This window comes from Pholis gunnellus, assembly GCF_910591455.1.
Source record: "Pholis gunnellus genome assembly, chromosome: 22".
NCBI classification, from domain to species: Eukaryota; Metazoa; Chordata; class Actinopteri; order Perciformes; family Pholidae; genus Pholis; species Pholis gunnellus.
The window spans coordinates 11,112,578-11,131,403 of record NC_136549.1 but is presented as its reverse complement, the minus strand read 5'-3'; the positions used below and the strand labels follow the sequence as shown (position 1 = coordinate 11,131,403).

General features: G+C 44.4%; 1 protein-coding gene across 4 annotated transcripts; it reads left to right on the top strand.

Annotated features, from left to right (window-relative positions):
- The first annotated feature begins 781 nt into the window (after positions 1-781).
- Positions 782-15,211, top strand: nrf1 (nuclear respiratory factor 1). Of its 4 annotated transcripts, none has more exons than XM_079183952.1 (13): positions 966-2,567; positions 2,710-2,770; positions 2,885-3,005; positions 3,174-3,318; positions 3,780-3,894; positions 4,077-4,203; positions 4,361-4,501; positions 6,841-6,999; positions 7,146-7,358; positions 7,465-7,563; positions 7,867-8,024; positions 10,489-10,610; positions 13,842-15,211. In XM_079183952.1, the coding sequence occupies exons 3-13, from the start codon at positions 2,928-2,930 to the stop codon at positions 14,000-14,002; spliced, it is 1,518 nt and encodes a 505-aa protein (XP_079040078.1). In that variant the 5' UTR covers positions 966-2,567; positions 2,710-2,770; positions 2,885-2,927; the 3' UTR covers positions 14,003-15,211. The 4 variants fall into 4 exon arrangements, with proteins under 4 accessions (XP_079040077.1, XP_079040078.1, XP_079040075.1 ...); XM_079183949.1 differs by having other exon boundaries at positions 3,174-3,372; XM_079183951.1 differs by lacking the exons at positions 966-2,567; positions 2,710-2,770 and adding an exon at positions 782-859 and having other exon boundaries at positions 3,174-3,372.
- Positions 15,212-18,826: the final 3,615 nt, after the last annotated feature.

The following is an 18,826-nucleotide window of genomic DNA, read 5'->3' as shown; positions in this document are numbered from 1 at the left end:
TTGTGATTGTAGCCCAACATGCGGCTAACTTTACAGCAATGGTGGTCTGTGACATGCTTCAGTTGAGTTCAGTTTGTCATTGGAAAGGGGCGTGGTTTGCCAGGTTTCATGTTGCGTTCAATAACTATCGGAAATATAATCCACAATAAATGGTGCAATTAATGACCCATCTGGATTTAATATGAAGGCAAAATCACTATGATAGGAATAGGGAAACGTATGATGCCCCTTTTAATGTTTCAATGCATTATGTAAACACGCTAAAACCATTCGTGTGCATGAAATGAAGGCTATAATACAAAAATATGTGCCTTGCTTTGCATAAACAATTGTGCTTCACATTTTCCATGTTGCGTTTCTATTTCAATTATTTGTTTTACCTTTACTTAATTAATAACGCATTGGCTTGGCAACAACAGCAAATACTTCCAAGATTATTTATCTGTATTTCTTAATAAATATGTGCAACTAGAGTATTGGTATACAAATGATGTAATTAAAATACCGTTTATACTTCTAAAGCATGTTTTCTGACTATTGCGTTACGTCAACATACGTAGTCCTTCTATCAGCACAATGTGTCTTTGTGGTGAAACGAAAGGAATAAACAACCCGATTGGCATCGTGTTCTTCTCCATTATTTTGGCAAAAGGTGCTTCAAAATGCTCGCACGAGTGTATGCATCGTGACTGTATGAGAGAGAAGCTCGGGACGGGCACCTGAAGGCATCACTAGTGCAGATCAGTGTTGTGTGCGGTCTGCTCGCTGTGTTCGCTGCTGGCTCCCCTCTGTCGTCCATTAGAGCTTCCTTCCATCCCCACTGTACGGCGCAGGCCCGAAGTAGCGCAGCCGCTCTGAGGTTAGTGCCCTACCGCGCAATCTCCATCTATTTCAGCCCCGGCGCAGCCGCATCACCGAACCCGGCAGCGTTGGGGGTGAACGATGCAGATTGTTGTGATGTTGACCGGAACACGGTTTTTGATGCATTTCTGGCTTTTGTGAGGATTCCTGTTCTAGGCGCGTATCGACAACAAGCTCATAAAGAGTAGAATAGCTGTGGAAGACGTGCAGGCCGCTGGGCCTGTTGTACCGCTCTGTTTTGTTTCATATTGCGCGGGTTTCATGCTAACCTAGCCGCTGTGCTACCGAGCTTTAACCGTTGCCCTCCATTGCACACTGGATGCATGTTTGTTCAGTGTCCGAACATCGGGACACTGTTGCTGCTCACGATCGCAGCTAATGTCCATTCAGATGATCGAAGCTACACCGCCGAATGGTTAGCTAGCTAGCGTATTAGCCGAATGTAGGACAGTGCTAGCTTAGCTCTGTTTGGTGGTCGTTGTCAAGCGAGTGGGCTAACTGCACTGCACGAGCAGGAACGTTGCCGATTTAATACAGATGTATTTTTGCATAACGTTTCTTACTAGGTGATAGGGGAATGTGCCTGTTTGTAGGCCATGGGTATGGTTAAACACCAATGTTATTGTCGAGGCGTGCACCGAGTCGTGCATCATCCCTTTGATTCAACCAGCAGATACAGTCTATGGAGTCGTTACAGGAGATATTTCATGCCAATGAACCTGTCTGGCTGCTGTATATGACACAACTAGACTCCTTATGCATTGGTGGGTAACATCAACAATGTCCAAGTCTCTCAATGAGAAAACAATCGTGTATGGGACAGATCTGTAGAAATACATAGTCCATATATATACACACACACACAACACACAGATGCTCTTCACCAATGAATAAAGAGACACTTTCACTGTCTCAAACTGACTACTTTTAGACTTTCCTACTTATATATACTGTCAGAAATTACCTTTTGGATGATTTGAAGTATCTAAGTAGTGCTAATCAATGTCTATAATGTGTTGAATGCTATTTTCTTAGTACATTCCTTGTAAAAACCTATGATTTAACACATAATAATAATAATAATAAATTGGAAAATTAAACATTTGTATGATTACAGTGATGCAGTAGGAAGCCATCTAGGAGGTAGAGCAGCAGTGGTTGTAGTTTTGTAAATAAATTGCTTAAATTTAATGGTCTTTTGCATTCATGGTGCAGTTTACATAAATATACAAAATATTTACAGACTAAAGTACCAGGCAGTATGTCTGATTAATTTATATTTCATTCCAATGATGTGTGATCAGAATGACGTAGTTATGTCATATGTTTCTAAGCACATCTTCCAATATAGATAATGGTAGATGTTGAGGACATGTTACATCATGGTCCGTCCATCCAACCATTAGCTCCCGCTCATCTGGGGCCGGTTCGCGGTGTGTCCATGAAAATCACAAACAGGATTGGTGACGAGGGACAAACCTGGCAGAGGCCAACACACACTGGAAACATTGTGCCGAGTATCCGGACACAGCGCTCACTTTGGTCATACAAACACTGTACCTCCCCTCAGGACTCCCCGGGGGGACTCGGTTGTAGACCGTCTACACATGTAGACTGGATGGGCAAACTCCCATGACTCAGAACAGACCTGCAAGCGTAAAGAGTTGGTCCAGGATGAAATCTGCATTGCTCCTCCTGAATCCGAGGTTAGACAACTGGTCAGAGCCTCCTTTCCAGCACCCTGGAATAAACTTTCCCGGGGAGGCTGAGCAGTGTGATACCCCGATACCCGGAGCACACTCTCTGCTCCCCCTTTTTCAAAAATAAATGGGAACCATCACTCCACAGGCACTGTCCCCGACCGCCACGCGACACTGAAGAGACGTGTCAGCCCAGACAGCCCAACAATGTATGCAATAATATGCATCTGCTTGCTAAGATGTATATCAGTAGCCAATGAAGCAGGAATTACTCCCCACAGTTTATCTCATGCTGCGTCTCTTCTTTTCCTCTCTCACCTCAGTCTTTGTACCGTGGATCCAGCTGTGTAGACCAGGTGGCCAACAATGGATGAGCACGTCGTTCACCAGACGGAACACATGACCACCATCGAGGCGAGCGCCGTCAGCCAACAAGTTCACCAGGTGCACTTACAAGCAGAATAGTTACACAGTGGAAATCAGGAAGGACGAAGAGACACACGTCCTTCTTCCCATTATTCACATGATATTTAAACAAGTTTTTTCCAGCTAGTTAGAGTGGTAGACTCAGTGGATTTAAACTAATTCTACTTGGGTCCTTACTGTGTATAGGTACATGTGGCCACCTTTACCGAAGCATCCATGATGAGCGCTGAGGAAGACTCGACGTCTTCGCCAGATGACGACCCTTATGACGACACGGACATCCTCAACTCGGCTGGCACGGATGAGATCACCGCACACCTGGCGGCCGCAGGTACATCTAGACTCGACCCAGTAGCGAGAAGCCGAGCATTTTGTGTGGATCCGAGTTAGTGGGAGTGGGTTTTATTCGATAAGAAGCATCCAAGAACACTTACGGAGTTTTCCTAAACCAATGTCTGGCAGACAAGCAGATGATTTCATCTTGCGTCTCTGATAAAGTCTGCTAATCCAGTGAAACATCCACAGCCACCTGAGTTCAGTGTAATGCGTTTGACTGAACAGCAGGTGGCGCCAGTAGACAATTCTCTCTCTCTAGTTAAATCTCACTTTCATCCTTTTAAAAAAATGAGATTGAATCTTGTAGGCTGTACATTTAAGACTATTATTGAAAGCTCGTATCAGAGAGGAAAAAAAACAGCATTCAAAGACGATCTAGAGAATATCCTTGATGCTGATTACTAGCCTCTTCTTTCTCTAACAATCATAAATGCTCTTTCTCTCTCTCTCTCTCAGGGCCAGTAGGCATGGCAGCGGCTGCGGCCGTGGCAACTGGTAAGAAAAGAAAGAGGCCTCACATCTTTGAATCCAACCCCTCCATCCGCAAGAGGCAGCAGACTCGTCTGCTCAGGTGAGCTTAAGGCACCAGCAGGCCAAAAGTCCTTTTTATACCTCAACCATGTATTTTTCCTCACTAGTTAAAATGACAACAAATGTCATTTTCAGTGCCAGAGATCATTGTTTTCTCTCAGACAGAGTTGGTGTTGTACTTGTACTGTGAACCAGAAGGTAAACGATGGTGTTTGCTTACAGGAAACTGCGAGCCACCCTGGATGAGTACACCACCAGAGTGGGCCAACAGGCCATCGTGCTGTGCATCTCTCCCTCCAAACCCAACCCCGTGTTCAAGGTGTTTGGTGCTGCTCCTCTGGAGAATGTGGTGAGTGTTACAGTCGGCCGTTATTAGCAATTACTTGTGTTTCACTTGATAAGTGACTCAAACGTTAAACGATCATCCAAAAGTAAGTCGAACCAATTGGCAAATAGCTACGGGCACTGAACTAAAACTGTGCCACAACTGTTTTTCTGTCCTCCAGGTGAGGAAGTATAAGGGCATGATATTGGAGGATCTGGAGAACGCGCTGGCTGAACATGCCCCCCCTGGTGGAGACATGGCCTCAGAGCTGCCCCCCCTCACCATCGATGGCATACCTGTCTCTGTGGACAAGATGACCCAGGTCAGGCTCAATACTCTCTCTGCTTATCTGTTGTGGCCCAACACAATATGGTCCATTAAACAGCTGTTCCTTTGCCGAAACACAATGTCGATAGTCCCAGCAGAGGGCACCAGTTGGCAACAAATCAGCGTCACAGTTTGTGTTCTATATGTCTGTTGTGAGTTTAGCCAGCAGTTGTACATGAATCAAGGTTAACTATTACATTTCAGCTGTTTTTACATCTCCATCAGTGCCACTTGATGAGTTTGATTCATGCATGTTTAGCCAGTAACTATTTCTAAATTAATTTTCTTGGTAAAGTGGGACTTCGACATTGTTACTCAGGCGGACAGTACGCCTGATGCCTAGGTAGTGTCGGCATCTGAAAACAGGCCACGTCCTCCTCTCTGTTGCTAGACTTGCTGTGGTACCAGTGATCAGCGAGAGGATGTGCAGAGTACGCTGATCCTGCTAGATCTTACACTGCAAACGTAGCACCATTTGCAGCTTTGGGTACTCTCTTCACCCGAGGGAACCCGGCTTGTTTACTCCTCCGTCCCAGTGCTGCTGACGCATTCTCAGGATCATCGTCAGAGTAGCCGGCATGACCGTGGCCCCGAGAGACGGTCCTCACCCCCCCTCCGGGAGCACGGTAGCCAATCCCAGGGTGTGTCCTCTGAGGGCAGGGGTTAGTTTGTGCTTGTTTTTCTAGAGGTTGTAGGATGAGATTATCACGAGTAACATGTTGCCTCACTCAGCTTGGCCAAGCCAGCTGGAAAGGTGTGTAGGTGGGTGTTTTTAGAGGTGTGTGTGTGTCAAGTGTTGGAGACAGGATGTTGTCCGGTCCCTGGAAAAGGTTGATCAACGTTGGCAAATGAAAGGGAGCTAATTCAGACTTTGCACTCATCCTTATCAGCAAGGCCTTATTGTCTCCTGTGCAGACACCTGCAGTAGGTTTTTACACAGCTGAAGAAACTCCAAGTAAAGTTTAGCGACGCCGGCAGAGGCCCTGGCCAGTCCGATATGTGGAGCATCTGCAGCAGGTGATCCTGGGTCTAGCCTGAGCCCATAAATACCCCCTAGCCTTGTTAGGACCAGGGACCTTCCCAAATGCTGATTGAACCATTGCTTGGAGGATTAGGATGGGACGGGGGTGGAGTGGTGGGTGCGAGCACAACATGCCACTTTACTCACTAGCCACTGTAATTAGGCCATCTGGCCTCGCACACATGCATCCACACATGGATGAGCCACAGGTGGAAATGCAAGCATCCTTTTTGCTACTAAGTCCGTCTTTCTGGGGTTAATCCAAGTTGTTCTGTCAGCATGCCAAGTGTCGGCTGAAGTGAAGCCCCTTTACTGCAGCCACCGGATGTGTTTTTCCAAAGCCGGTGTGATTAAGGATTGACCATCCATTTTCTATCCAGATCCATTTTGACACATCTCTGTGTAGAGGTGGTTTGTGAGTTAAGAAAAGGGGGGGGTCTAAGGAGGGGGGGGGGGGGGGGGGGTGGATTTATTTCTCCCGGCACCAAATTTAGCCCGTGATGTCAAGGCAGGCAGACGCTGCAGTGCCTCATTGTGCAATATAATCCCCCGGTGATGCTTGCATATTACCAGGACACTGAGGACACTGGCACTAAACCCCACCCCAGCCTGCGGGTGAGTGTGAGAGCACGCTTGTTCTGGAAGTGGGCGATGGTGAGTGGAAAGGCATGCCGCCCACTGCCACACTCCGGGAAGTATGTCTGCTGGCGGATGATCAATAGCAAGCAAATCAGATTAGATTAAGACCCCCCCCCCCCCCCCCCCCCTCCCCACACACACTCATTCCTTGCTATGGGGCACAGTGATACAGTCAATGCACAGTAATGAAACACTAACTAAGGAGTCTTTACACAAGTCCATAATGTAGCACATGTCATGAGTGACCAAAGTAAATTTAAAAAAAAATGTTTTTGTTTGATTTTATTGGCCAGCTTGTCCTTTGTTCATACTCTCGCTGATTGTCCCGGAGCCTTTGCTGGGACAGGTTGACTGCTGAACTGCGTTGGTTCACCCCTTATGCTCCCATGGTGTCTGTCTGACGCATCAGGCTGGAGCCACGGCCATAGATCGGTCCGTTAATAAACATGATCGCATCGTTCTCCCTTTTTAGAAGGCCCGTTTCTATTTGCAGGCCATGACCACCTCAGCACCCGTCAGCGGGTTCCCGATCAATACGCGCCCCCCCTCCCTGCTGCCTGCTCAAGGGCGAGTGAGCTTATGCGTGGTCTCAGAGAGACACTGCGGCTTTCCACTTTGGAGTTTTGGAGTCTGTGTCATCTCTTTTTACGCCACGCTTCTCTCCTTTGCCTCAGGCCCAGCTGCGGGCGTTCATCCCCGAGATGCTGAAGTACTCGACGGGCCGAGGGAAGCCTGGCTGGGGTAAGGAGAGCTGCAAGCCAGTGTGGTGGCCAGAGGACATCCCTTGGGCCAACGTCCGCAGTGATGTCCGCACGGAGGAGCAGAAACAGAGGGTGAGAGAAATGCTGCAGTAATGACATCATACTTTGATACTTTGCAGGGAAATACTAGCCTTACCTCCGTTTCAAATGGCATTTGTTCTTAGAAGAAATTCGTAGAATAGCGGCCGTATTAACTTGTATTTATGTTTCCCCCAAAGGTGTCTTGGACGCAGGCGTTGCGGACCATCGTTAAGAACTGCTACAAGCAGCATGGCCGCGAGGATCTGCTGTATGCTTTTGAAGATCATGTAACCACGACAACCACCACCCATCACCATCTGACCACCGCGCAGAGCATCGCTCACCTCGTGCCCCAACAAACCGTGGTACAGACCGTCAACAACCCCGACGGAACCGTCTCGCTCATCCAGGTACGTTTTTAGTACTTGTGCACTTTTACAAATCCCAAATCTTTTTCAGCAATTCTTCATCATTTTTTTGTTTTGTTTTTTTGACTGAACCCCTTTTTCCTCTCAGGTTGGCACGGGACACACAGTTGCCACCTTGGCAGATGCCTCAGAGCTGCCCGGTGTGACGGTTGCGCAAGTCAACTACGCCACCGTCACTGATGGAGAGGTACAACCTCATGTGCAATACGCTTACCACAAATCACTTTTTCCCTACTACAACACACATTTATCTACCGCACACAGACTGTAGTAATACGCTTGATCGATCTAATAAGGCGTGTGCCTAAGAAACAAGACTTTAGGGTGTAAAGCGCACTCAACGGGAGCTGTCCGTTCAGCACCACAAAATCAAAGACACAAGCCAGATAACCGACAATCCAATAACGGTAGCAGTCAGTATCGATCTGTATCGCCTAACCTCAGATACTCATTTGTTTTCCTTGTGAAATTATATATTTTCCCTCTGCAGGTGGAGCAGAACTGGGCCACCCTCCAGGGCGGCGAGATGACAATCCAAACCACTCACACCTCAGAGGCCACGCAGGCAGTAGCATCCCTGGCAGAAGCCGCCGTAGCTGCCAGTCACGAAATGCATCACGGAGCCACAGTCACAATGGCGCTTAATAGGTGAGGGTGCGGGGAGTGAATACGTTTTAATATGGCTGTTAAAGTTAGAAGTAAATAGCATCTTGATGTTGTTTAGGTGGCTTTAACTTTGTATAGCTGAGGGAAACGTTAGAAAGGATATATTGTTATTTTAATATTCAGGATCAGTGAGTTTTATGCTCATCTGGAGAATCCCGGTGACTATTTTTGAGTTTTATTGAGAACCATAAGATCTTATAGATCTCAAGCGCATCTTTGGCCAGTATCCTCAGCTCACACATGTTACCGCTTCACACTTGAAAACGTGTAATAAAGAGGAAACAGCGGTTGGCTTGTTGGCGACAGAAAAGCACAAAGTGCTCGCATAAAGCTGTCACTGTAGAGTTGCAAACACTTTTTTAAAATATACACATACTGCACGATTTGGAGTTCACTGACACAATCCTCACGGGTCTTCAGTTACTGGTGGTGGTGGTGGAGCCGGCAAACATCACAGTAAGAAGAAGCCATAATTTATTCAGGCAGCCCTGACAACCGGATGAGAATGGCACAACTGTCGGGGCAGGTTACCGGCGTCCCCTGGAGGACGAGTCAACTGCCTCTCATCCTAGTTCAGCATCTAATTAATTAGCCCGTAGCTTTGATAGAGGCATGGCTCACAAGTCCATGTGCTAATGGCTCAGTATGACTTTTGTTTACTATAAAAAAACCACTAGTGCATGTGTTAAATGCTTGATTGCTTAGTAGTGCGACTAAAAGCAACAGGCTGTCTGCAGCTTCTGGAAATAGTCTTGTTTTCAGTCATATTACTATCAGTGACGAATGTCTTTACCTGCGGCCACTCTAGTAATAGAAGATGCACAGGGATTGTTGTTGGTGTAATGCTTTTCTGGAGGGAAATCAGCGACACACAATTATATTCAGATGGGATCTACCATAGGATCTTAAATCATGCCCCATGGAGGGCCACGTTTCTGCCGGATCTGATTACAGCGCAACAGGGTACAGCAGGTTGAAAGTGTGCTCACGAACAGAAGTAGTCGGTGGTCTTTGGCTGCAACTAAAACCTGTAGAGCTCTAGTTTGCTGTCGCCACTTCCTGATCTACATCTTTTATGTTCATGATCTTTCATATTGTCATTAAAGGTTTTAAACTTGCCAGATGAATCAGTCAGACTTGCTGAGACGCTCACATGGTAGCTGGTTCTTCACTGCAGTATTGCCATGGCAATCATTTCAGATGTGTATGGGTATGTCCCATTGGGGCTTGTTACCTGCACCCACCTGAGTCCTCCCTCCCCTCCCCTGTTTACCCGCGCCGAGCTACTCTTGGCTCTCTGCTCCACAGGCTCTGGAACATTTTGTCTCTGCTTCCCAGCTCCAGAGGGAGACTAGAGCCTCTTTCTCCCACTATCTTTTCTGCTGTGTGGACATGGATTCATGAACTGAAAACACACCGTGAAAGGGTTGAAGTTCTAAGACGAAAACACCAACGCTGCGCTAGCGACCTGTCAATCACAGAGTAGCCCCGCCCTAAAGCATAGCCTGTATTGAAGAAGACTTGAAACTAGTCAATGAATAAACCATTAACTCATGTTTACAGTGTTTACTGAGGTAATAAATCGAGTCAGAAGAAGGGTACATTTCTATAGAGTCAGGCTTCTGCTGGCTATTAGAAATGCTGGAAGTTCAAGGCTCTTCCACATTGCCTCCACTTTTCAGAACCTGTGCAAACACAATTAGTAAATTCCTCTCATTGCCAACCATTTAATCTCGATGGTGCACAGCAGGCTGTAGTTTGACAACACAAAATATTTACTGCTACGAAGGAAAACTACAAAAGTCACAGCAATATGACAGCAAGAATAACCAGAATTCGATAAGAATTATTTTACCAATGTTGCCAGATTTTTACTGCTATTGTCTCACTGGACAACAATCCATTCGGGTGTCATCCACTTACAACAGTGCGAGTGCACCATTACTGCTTACTGCCTCCCGTCTGTACTCTCGTAGCTCCGCCTCCCCTTATCTGACCGTCTGAAGTTCTACCTCAGATGTGATTATCAGCCATGCTGTGAACAGTTCCATTAGTTCACAACGAAGCCGCTGCGGTAATAGGCTCGTGGTAATTCCACTGGGTAGATTTGGTCAATAAAACTGCTTTGTTAGACCCGTAGCACCTGGCCTTTCGGGAGATGTGACAGATTCTCTATAAGTCCAGACTAGAAAAGCCTCTTACAGCTCATACACTCCTACCTCTTCACCCCTCTCTATAATAACCCCTGCCTTTGTGAGCCGACTGCGCGTGAGTGTCTGTGTACTTTGCTTTGTACCAATGATTGTATCCAGAAGCGTAATATATATATATATATATATATATATATGAGTACATCCATCTCATATGTGTTTAATAACAGAAAATGTTAATTTTCCTGTGTTTTTGCACACTGTAATGGATGTGTGTGTGTGTGTGTGTGTTGCAGTGAGGCAGCAGCCCATGCTGTAGCGACGTTGGCCGAGGCCACTCTACAAGGCGGAGGGCAGATTGTCCTGGCAGAGACAGCAGCTGCTGTTGGGGCACTGGCAGGGGTTCAAGATGCCACAGGTACATATTCCCCAGCGATGTTATCAACACGCAAAACACACCACAAATAACAATTTACATAGAGTCATATACAGTACAAGGTCTCTTTTGTTGTTGCCTATAGCACTAGATGATAACTTCTCCCCTATATAATAGACACAAGAATATTTTTGACATACCATCTTTACTAATTGGAACTTGTGTGTGTTCCCCAGCCAATGGCATGTCTAATTAGTCTCGCTAAGTTTAAGCTTCCCTGCCGTAGCAGTGCGGCCTCTGAGCTCCTACGTACACTCTAATCTACTCTGTGCTGATGTGACAGATGGTGTGTTTTTTCCGCGTGTATCTTGTAGCAACACTCCCTCCTTTTTTTAATGATACCGTAGCTGTATGACCCCATCGTCAACCTCCTTACGTGCATACTGCAGTCACTGCTCTGGCAATGCGTCTGCTGGGATTGGACCAGTTTGTAACGACATTCTCAGATCCTTGTTGGATAGCATTGACAAAAAGAAAAAAAGTATGTTATTGATTATTAAATGTAGACTGGAAATGTCAGGGGCGTGTTCCACATAAATTCAAGTATTCAAGTGAAACTAGGTGTGAAATACAAAACGCATTGAGTCATGTTTCCTGGTGTTGACCATGACACATCAAATAAGACTCAACGCAAATTCTTTTTCATTTCACTTTTGGAAACTATGGTTTGATGTGTTCTAATTTCTTTATATTCATGTGTTTTTTATGTTTATTTGTTATTATTAATATTGCCATCCCTTCCATATTGATTATTGCTCAGTGCCGAAACAATTCAATCATCTTTTTTTTAGCGGATCCAGGCTATGAATCACGGTCCTTTATAATGAATGCAATGACACAACAAATTGATCATCACAACACAGTTCGTAATGCTAACAAATGTAAACGTCAAAGTCCATTTCTAGGAACTATAACGGGAAGTTCTCCTGAGACAAAGGGGGTTTAGTTACACACACTTAATCAGCTGTCAATCTCTTTCCTTATTTCTATCTTCTAGTCAGCACCATCTTACAGTGGGATAAACACACACATACACACACTACCCTTGGGGCATGAACAGGATCCTCGGGGCCCTGCTAAGAAGGACCAATCCTCTCCATTATCAGTCCATGGTCTAATCACAGGGCCAGCTGTCAGCAAGCAACCCCCAGGTTCCCTTGTTCGGCTTTGTGCATTCACACATATACATGTCACATGAATATAGGCCTTTTCTAAATTAAACAAGTGCATCTGCATACCTATTTGTACCTGTTTTTTTCTAAGTTTATACCACACCATAAATCTGTCTTTTCTTTTAAACCACTGCGGGGAAGTACGTCTCTAGATGCCTTTACCTATCGTAGCCTTCCAGCTTTATGACCCAGCTCATACGGCTCAGTGTGTGGCACCATATCTTTGGAGAACAGGCTTTAAAATTGTGCAACAGTACAGATTGTTGAAAGCAAAGTTGGGATTTATTTCGAGGGAAATTGGCAGTATTTTATAGTTTATTTTATAGTATACGAAGGCCGAACCTAAATGTTGAATGGCAGGAATTTTATTCCAAAATTGGAACCCCTTGGATGTTTCCATTGGCTAAACAATTCAACTTGTTCTATGAAATCTGGCTTCTCAAAAGGAAATTGAATTTCAGAGAAAGTACAGTAATAACAGACGGCCCTGCAAAATATGTACAATGTGTAATTGCACATTTGTATACTAATGTAATTTCAAGTTATTCAAATCAAGCGTCTGAGTCTTTGTCGTTTGACATCTTGCTTCCTCAACCATAAGGAGTCACGTGGCTGCAATAGCTCACTTAAACAACTAATGGAGCTGCCAAAGCCAGTCCTCCTCCTGAGTATTGACCTTAGCTAATCACTGAAGTGCTACGCGGTGGAGAGCTCCGTTTGAAGTGCAGCGGCCCAGACAACACTGATTGGCTTGTGTAGCGACCCTTCGCTGACACAGGCATGCAGACACACACACACACACACTAATACATACACACGGCCACACCACATACAACCCTTAATGTCTAAGTAACAACGTTCGAGTGGCCAAATGAGGCCCTCCACTCAGTAGCTCTGCAACGTCTGTACGTCACCGTGCCAGGTCCAATGCCCTCTTCCCTAAGCTCCTCCATAATCACCGCCAGCACAATTACCTGCATCAGCGAAACTTAAAACTGTCACAAATCACTGGCGAGTGGGCTGATCAAGGGTCCACGTTAAAAGGACCAACGATTGCAAGCTAGCCCAGCAACAGGGGCCTGATTTAATTGTGTGAGACTTGAAAGATGAACAATTGTGACCATGCGTTATATATTTTTGTACTTCTTTTCTTTTTTTTTAATCTTTAAATATTGTCCAGTGTCATAGCGGGCATTAGCCGCCGCCATCCTTTACACTGACCTTCTTGCCTGCCTGTGACAGCTTGCAGGGTGGGGCAGAGGCCCACGTGACTGCAGCAGTAATCCCTACAGACACACACACACACACACACACAGCTGGGCATGGCGGAAGTGAGCCGGGAACGTTCAATCGGGCCATTTATCAGAAATAGCGTCTCTGTAACATGGCTGCCTCCCAAACACCGTGTCACACACAGTCTAGTGACGAGATAACCTCTGGCCACAGACAAAACGAGCAGTGTTTGTTAGCATCAGGGCTGCAACTCGTGATTATTTTAACTTTTTTCATTAAACAATGAATGTTTCAGTCTATAAAATGTCAAATAGTTGTGCATGTCCTTTTACCGGAGACCAAGGTGATGCTTTCACATTGCTTGTTTAATCCAAACAGTACATAATGCTGCAAATTCTCACATTTGAGAATCTCAAACCAGCGAATTTTATGCACTCTTCAATGATAAATGACTTGAATGATTAATCAATTGCTAAGAAATGCCTATAAGTTATTTGAGCCCAAGGCGTCAGTGCTTGTTTTATCTGATAAAGAGTTGAAAACTATTCAATTCAAAAGAAATTCCGGGGGGAAAAAAGGGAAAGATTCTTCACTTTTTAAATTCTTGCTCCCCCAAATGCTACCTGGTAAATTTTAATTTTAAATTTAAAATTGATTAATTAGAATTATTGCCAGATAGTTTCTGTCTTACTAATAGATTAATTGATTAGTTATCTCAACACTTAATCACAACTACTTTTGCATTCGACCCGAACGCACACCGGGTTCTGGTGCTCTTGTCTAAAACATCTCTGCTTCCATCCCTCAGGTCTGGTCCAGATCCCAGTCAGCATGTACCAGACTGTAGTGACCAGCCTCGCCCATGGCAACCGGCCCGTCCAGGTGGCCATGGCACCTGTCTCCACACGCATAGACAACACCGTCACGTTAGACGGACAGGCGGTGGAGGTTGTGACCCTTGAACAGTGACAATTAAGGCCCTGGAAGGAGTAGGAGGCACTGAACGAGATCTGTTTATCCTACTGGTTTCCAGCACGTCACGCTGTGTACAATGTCAAATATATTTTAAATGTACATCTGCAGGGGAAGTGAAAGTGAGTTATCAATGTGTTTACTATGTAAAGATATTGCTTTTTGTTGGTGTCGTTTTTCTCTCATTTAGCTTCGTGTTTTTTTGTTTTTTGTTTTTTGTTTAGCTCTGTGATGTTGAGTATTTAGTATTTATTTCTTTCAAAACGAACCTTTACTTAATACAAAGATGAACCAAAAAGCCCGGGAGGAAAGCCACCACTGCTTCACCCACAGTGTGCAACCGTCACTGTTGTGGATTTTCATTATCGTCTATGTGCTTGACTATTTTTTTTGTTTTTAGGATGCATTTACATTTCGGTGCCATTGTCAGAGATCCCTCTTCTTCCGTTTCCCGTATCTTTAATCACTATTCTAAACTTCACTGTTTCCACCTCGACCTAGAACTCCAGCATTTGCGCTCCCAGAAATGTCTCGCATTAGATTATGAAATATTATGTTGAATTACCATGTTGTTGTGTGCTTTTCCCTGTGCTGTTTTAGTGTAGTCCATGCACATGCCAAGATTTGTGAAGACTCAGGATACACATTAAGCTGTTTTTTACTGCTGGACCGCTGAGCTGTCTTCCTGAAGCAGCCATTTTGTCGACCAGATCCATTTATTTACAGTGCATGGATAGGGGCACCCCTTGCTATGTTATTTTTTTAACATAAACCTGTAGGTTACTGAGGTAGTTGTTGGTCTGCATCACTTTGTATATCACAGGAAGTTCATAGGGGTCTTGGACAGGGGCTGCAGTATGTGTGATGCTAATATTAAAAATCTTGCAACGAAAAGATTTGCTTTGCCAAGAATCAACTTGGTTTAATGCAGCTGTAGTAATAGTTGGTTCAACTCACCACTATTTAAAAAAATAAAGTCCAATAAAGTGACTTACTGTTCACCATTCACTCAGTTTCTCTCGATTATTAGCACACTGTGTTATGTACATATTTCCATCATGTATTGTATGCCTCGTTAAGCCTAACTGATCTGGCTACCGATATATAGCTAAGTGAAAGCCGCTAACAGGATAGCTTACATGGTGAACAGCGAATAGTGTGTAACACAAAGAAAACATGGCCGAACCTAGCCGTCCACGCAGAATATTGGGCATCTAATTAAAAACTGTACTTGTGTTTCCAAAAGAAGATGGATGTAGAGGCTATGACTACACAGTTCCACATTGTGCTTTCTACTCAGGAGTGCAAGGAAACAAAATGGGCTCGTCGAGGGTTCAAAGGACGAGCAATAGGGCCGGTATTGTGCAAAACAGAATCAGTACCGGCTAGGAGCCGATTCTTTTTCTCGGGTCAGACTCCCCCCGCATGGTATCGGGCAAGATGACACCACTAACAATACAATGAAGAAGAGAAGTAAAACCTTATCAGACTCTGGGGAGAGGAGTAGGACAGTCTGAGACAGGCCGTACAAAGATCAGGAACCAACGGGCGAGTACTCACGGAGACTTCCGCCATGAATGTGGTGAAGACTTCATATAGGTGAGCTTTGATGGGCCAACCTTCAGCAGCGTGGAATGCAGGGTGCACCTTATGAGTCACTCCCTCCCTTATGTGATGCGTGCGGTGGGTTGAAGACCCATCGAGTTCTTCGCTGGGTTTCAAATCATGTTCAATAGCATTGGAGAACGTAGACATCCAAGCCAAGTCATTTGCCGGCTTGCCACTGAATTGTGTGAGTTCCAGCTGTGAGATGGCTGGCTGGTGTTCATGCCGGTCCTGAACATATTTTTTCAGTTCTCTCAGCTGTCCGATAAGATGAGTGTGTCGGTTTGATGAGCGTGAACACACTGATCTAGTCTCACGGATTCTGTGGCGGCCGTGAGCTAGCTAGTGGGGCACGTTCACACGCACTAACGTGCACTAATGCCGCCCCGGCTATAAAGATGTCAAACCCTTGATGGAGGACATTCACCCTTTCTTGGAAAGAATTTATTTTTAATACTTTGCTTGTCGTTTTATCTACAGTTGTCCACCATGTGGCTCATGGGAGGTCCGGTGGAGATGGCTTTTGACAAAAACATTTAAAGATGTTTTATTTCAATTATCAATGATTGTTATTTTATTTACTTTCCTTGCAACAATCATGGATTTTCTATTTCATTGTAATTGTATTTAAAGAACATTGTTCATGTGATATTTAAATTGTTTCTTAATACATAACATTTTTTTGTAGCCTGTGTCACATGGTTTTCTTTGCCCATTAAGTGGAAACTGTTGATGTGTTGGTTTGACTATGTATGTAAATCACTACTACTATTTGAAGACATTCATTCAATATTCACATTTAGACCACAGTTCACCGCAGTTTGCGTTACTGCTTTCAAGTGAGGAACGTTGTGGAAATTATGTTTGTTTTCTTCTTCGATGAACTTTTTCAAATAGATAAATTTTGGTTCTAAAGTTTGGTGTCCTTTCAACAGAAAAATGCTCGCTGGAAGACGACAGACAAGAATGATGGATTTATTGCGCACCACCATTTAGTATTGACAGTATGAAAATGGAGGAAACAATACATTAAGCCTCATTAATAAATATTTCCATCTTATATTATCATTTGAAATGCGTCACCATCAATGCATACAAACGATGCTAAAGTTGCAGTCGTCACTGTAAACATTAACTCAAATGACTACATTGGATAAGGGCGTCTCTGCAGCTCTGTAAAGCCTTCTATCACTCCCACTTACTCTAACAACCCCTGAAGACTACAGTTGAGTATCTGTCAAGGTTGACCACGATATCTTTTCAGGAGCAGGTGGAGACCAAAACAGAGCGACACTGGTGAACACATCCATAACATCATGAACTTTATTCATTAGGGGATCTATTTCTGGCTGTATGTCTATCAATTTGTTTCGTTTGCATTTTGTTTAGCAATTTAAGATTTACAATTTGGTACTTAGCTTGGACTTGGGCTTGACTTGAAACTGTATTTAAAACAAATACCATGGCTCACCTTCTCCATAACAGCAAAAAGAGACATACGCATACAGGGAGGTTTATGTTAAGACATTTTGGTATTTACAACTTTTATTCCCGTTTTGAGGAGTGCCACATGTCTGCATTTTGTCTGGTAATGATATAGTTGCCATAAAACCCGATAACCTCCACACCCTCCTCTACAGCACCCCCCACCTTCCCTGCCGTGACAGACAGGGCCATGATTACATCATAAGCTGCCTGAACCTCCTCTGCTTTAAAGCCTGGGATTTGCTAGCCGGGCCCTTCTGTTGCAGAGTAGAACACAGAGAGAGAAGCGTTCAGGCCTTAATCTATCAGGCATCAGTGTATGTCCCGCTCTTCCTCCAGATTAAAGCAGAAGCGGGTTGCATTCACATAGATGAAAAGATCCCATTTTCTTTCTTTTTTAAATTTTATATTCTTTCGTCTGTCTTTTTTTTCAATTTGGACCCCTTGTGTAGTTGGAAAAAAAACACTCAAGGAAATGTTGTTTGTCTTTGTTGGCAGGAGAAACACTTTGTATGGTGTTTGAGTCACTGTAGGTGCGTGGCACGCATGCGCATCAAACTGTCACTGAAGATTAGGAAGGCCTCGTTAGCGTGCTTTCTTGGAAAAAGGCCTACACCTCATGCTACCTAAGTCTCTCCCTCCTCCATCTCCGTCTCTCTCTCTCCTCACCATCCACTCAGCTACACTTAGGCAAAGTGCATCGAAACCTTTCAACTGTATCATTAAAGCCGAACATAACCGAGTTATGAAATGGCACAAGTTCAAAAAGGACAGAACGCAAAGTGATGCTGTCAACTCCAGTCTCAAGATGGGAACTTCAACAGAGTTATTATAAATGTTTAAATCATAGTAGTGTGTATGTATTTGAATACATTTAGATTTTGATAGAACTGTATAAAATGACACCGCTTTTCAAATGAATAATACGCGTTTTATTGTTTCATTCCAACTAAAATAACCATTATTGACAAAATGGTGAACTAAACGAGTAAAGGTAGACAAAGAGATATTAACTATGTTTTATATCTTTCCCTAACGGATTCTGCAGTATAGTATTTGACGATCAAACTGGAGTACAACCTATTGAGGAGAAGTGTCTTTAGCCAAGTGAGTTTCTATTGTTCACAAATGTTGTGCTTTTGGCCAAATCCACAACCAATATTGCACTAAATTCAACTTAACCATTCTTTGTATTGTAAATGACCTTAAACAAGATCATTTTATCATTATTCAATGCCAAATATGCAGTTTATTCTCTCTTCTGAAATATATTCTTTAAGAACGCCACTAAGAAATTATATAATTTTGCTAATATGTGTCCCAAAATAACAATGACTGGAGCCACTGCTGAAATGTTCTGGGTGAACGCATATTTGTTGGTTGATTACTGCACCTGCACTGGCCCCCCCCATCTTGGCCTCGGAGCAATGTTTTACAAAGAAAGAGCCTGTGCTGCATTGCGTGTGACACCGTTACAAGTTACATCATCGTGCACCGCACCGCAGTGCACTCTTCCAATCATCACATCCATCTGACTGACTTTGAACCTGAATGGATGTCTTTAAAACCATCCAATCTAGGCAGTCAGGCTGCAGTGAGTGCTTGCGCTCCGTCCTGGGTGCAATTTGTTTAGTGGTGGAAGATCGCTGGGCAGCGCTATTGATTCTCCACAAGCCTGTAGCCAGGGCTTCAGTGGCCCGGCTCCACAGGGGGCACTGCAGGGTGAGAGGG

Excerpts from the sequence above, each read along its gene's own strand:
- nrf1 (XM_079183951.1), top strand. The coding sequence starts at position 2,928 with ATGGATGAGCACGTCGTTCACCAGACGGAACACATGACCACCATCGAG. Across the intron at positions 7,359-7,464 it reads GAACCGTCTCGCTCATCCAG|GTTGGCACGGGACACACAGT; the intron begins GTACGTTTTTAG and ends TTTTCCTCTCAG. Across the intron at positions 8,025-10,488 it reads GTCACAATGGCGCTTAATAG|TGAGGCAGCAGCCCATGCTG; the intron begins GTGAGGGTGCGG and ends TGTGTGTTGCAG.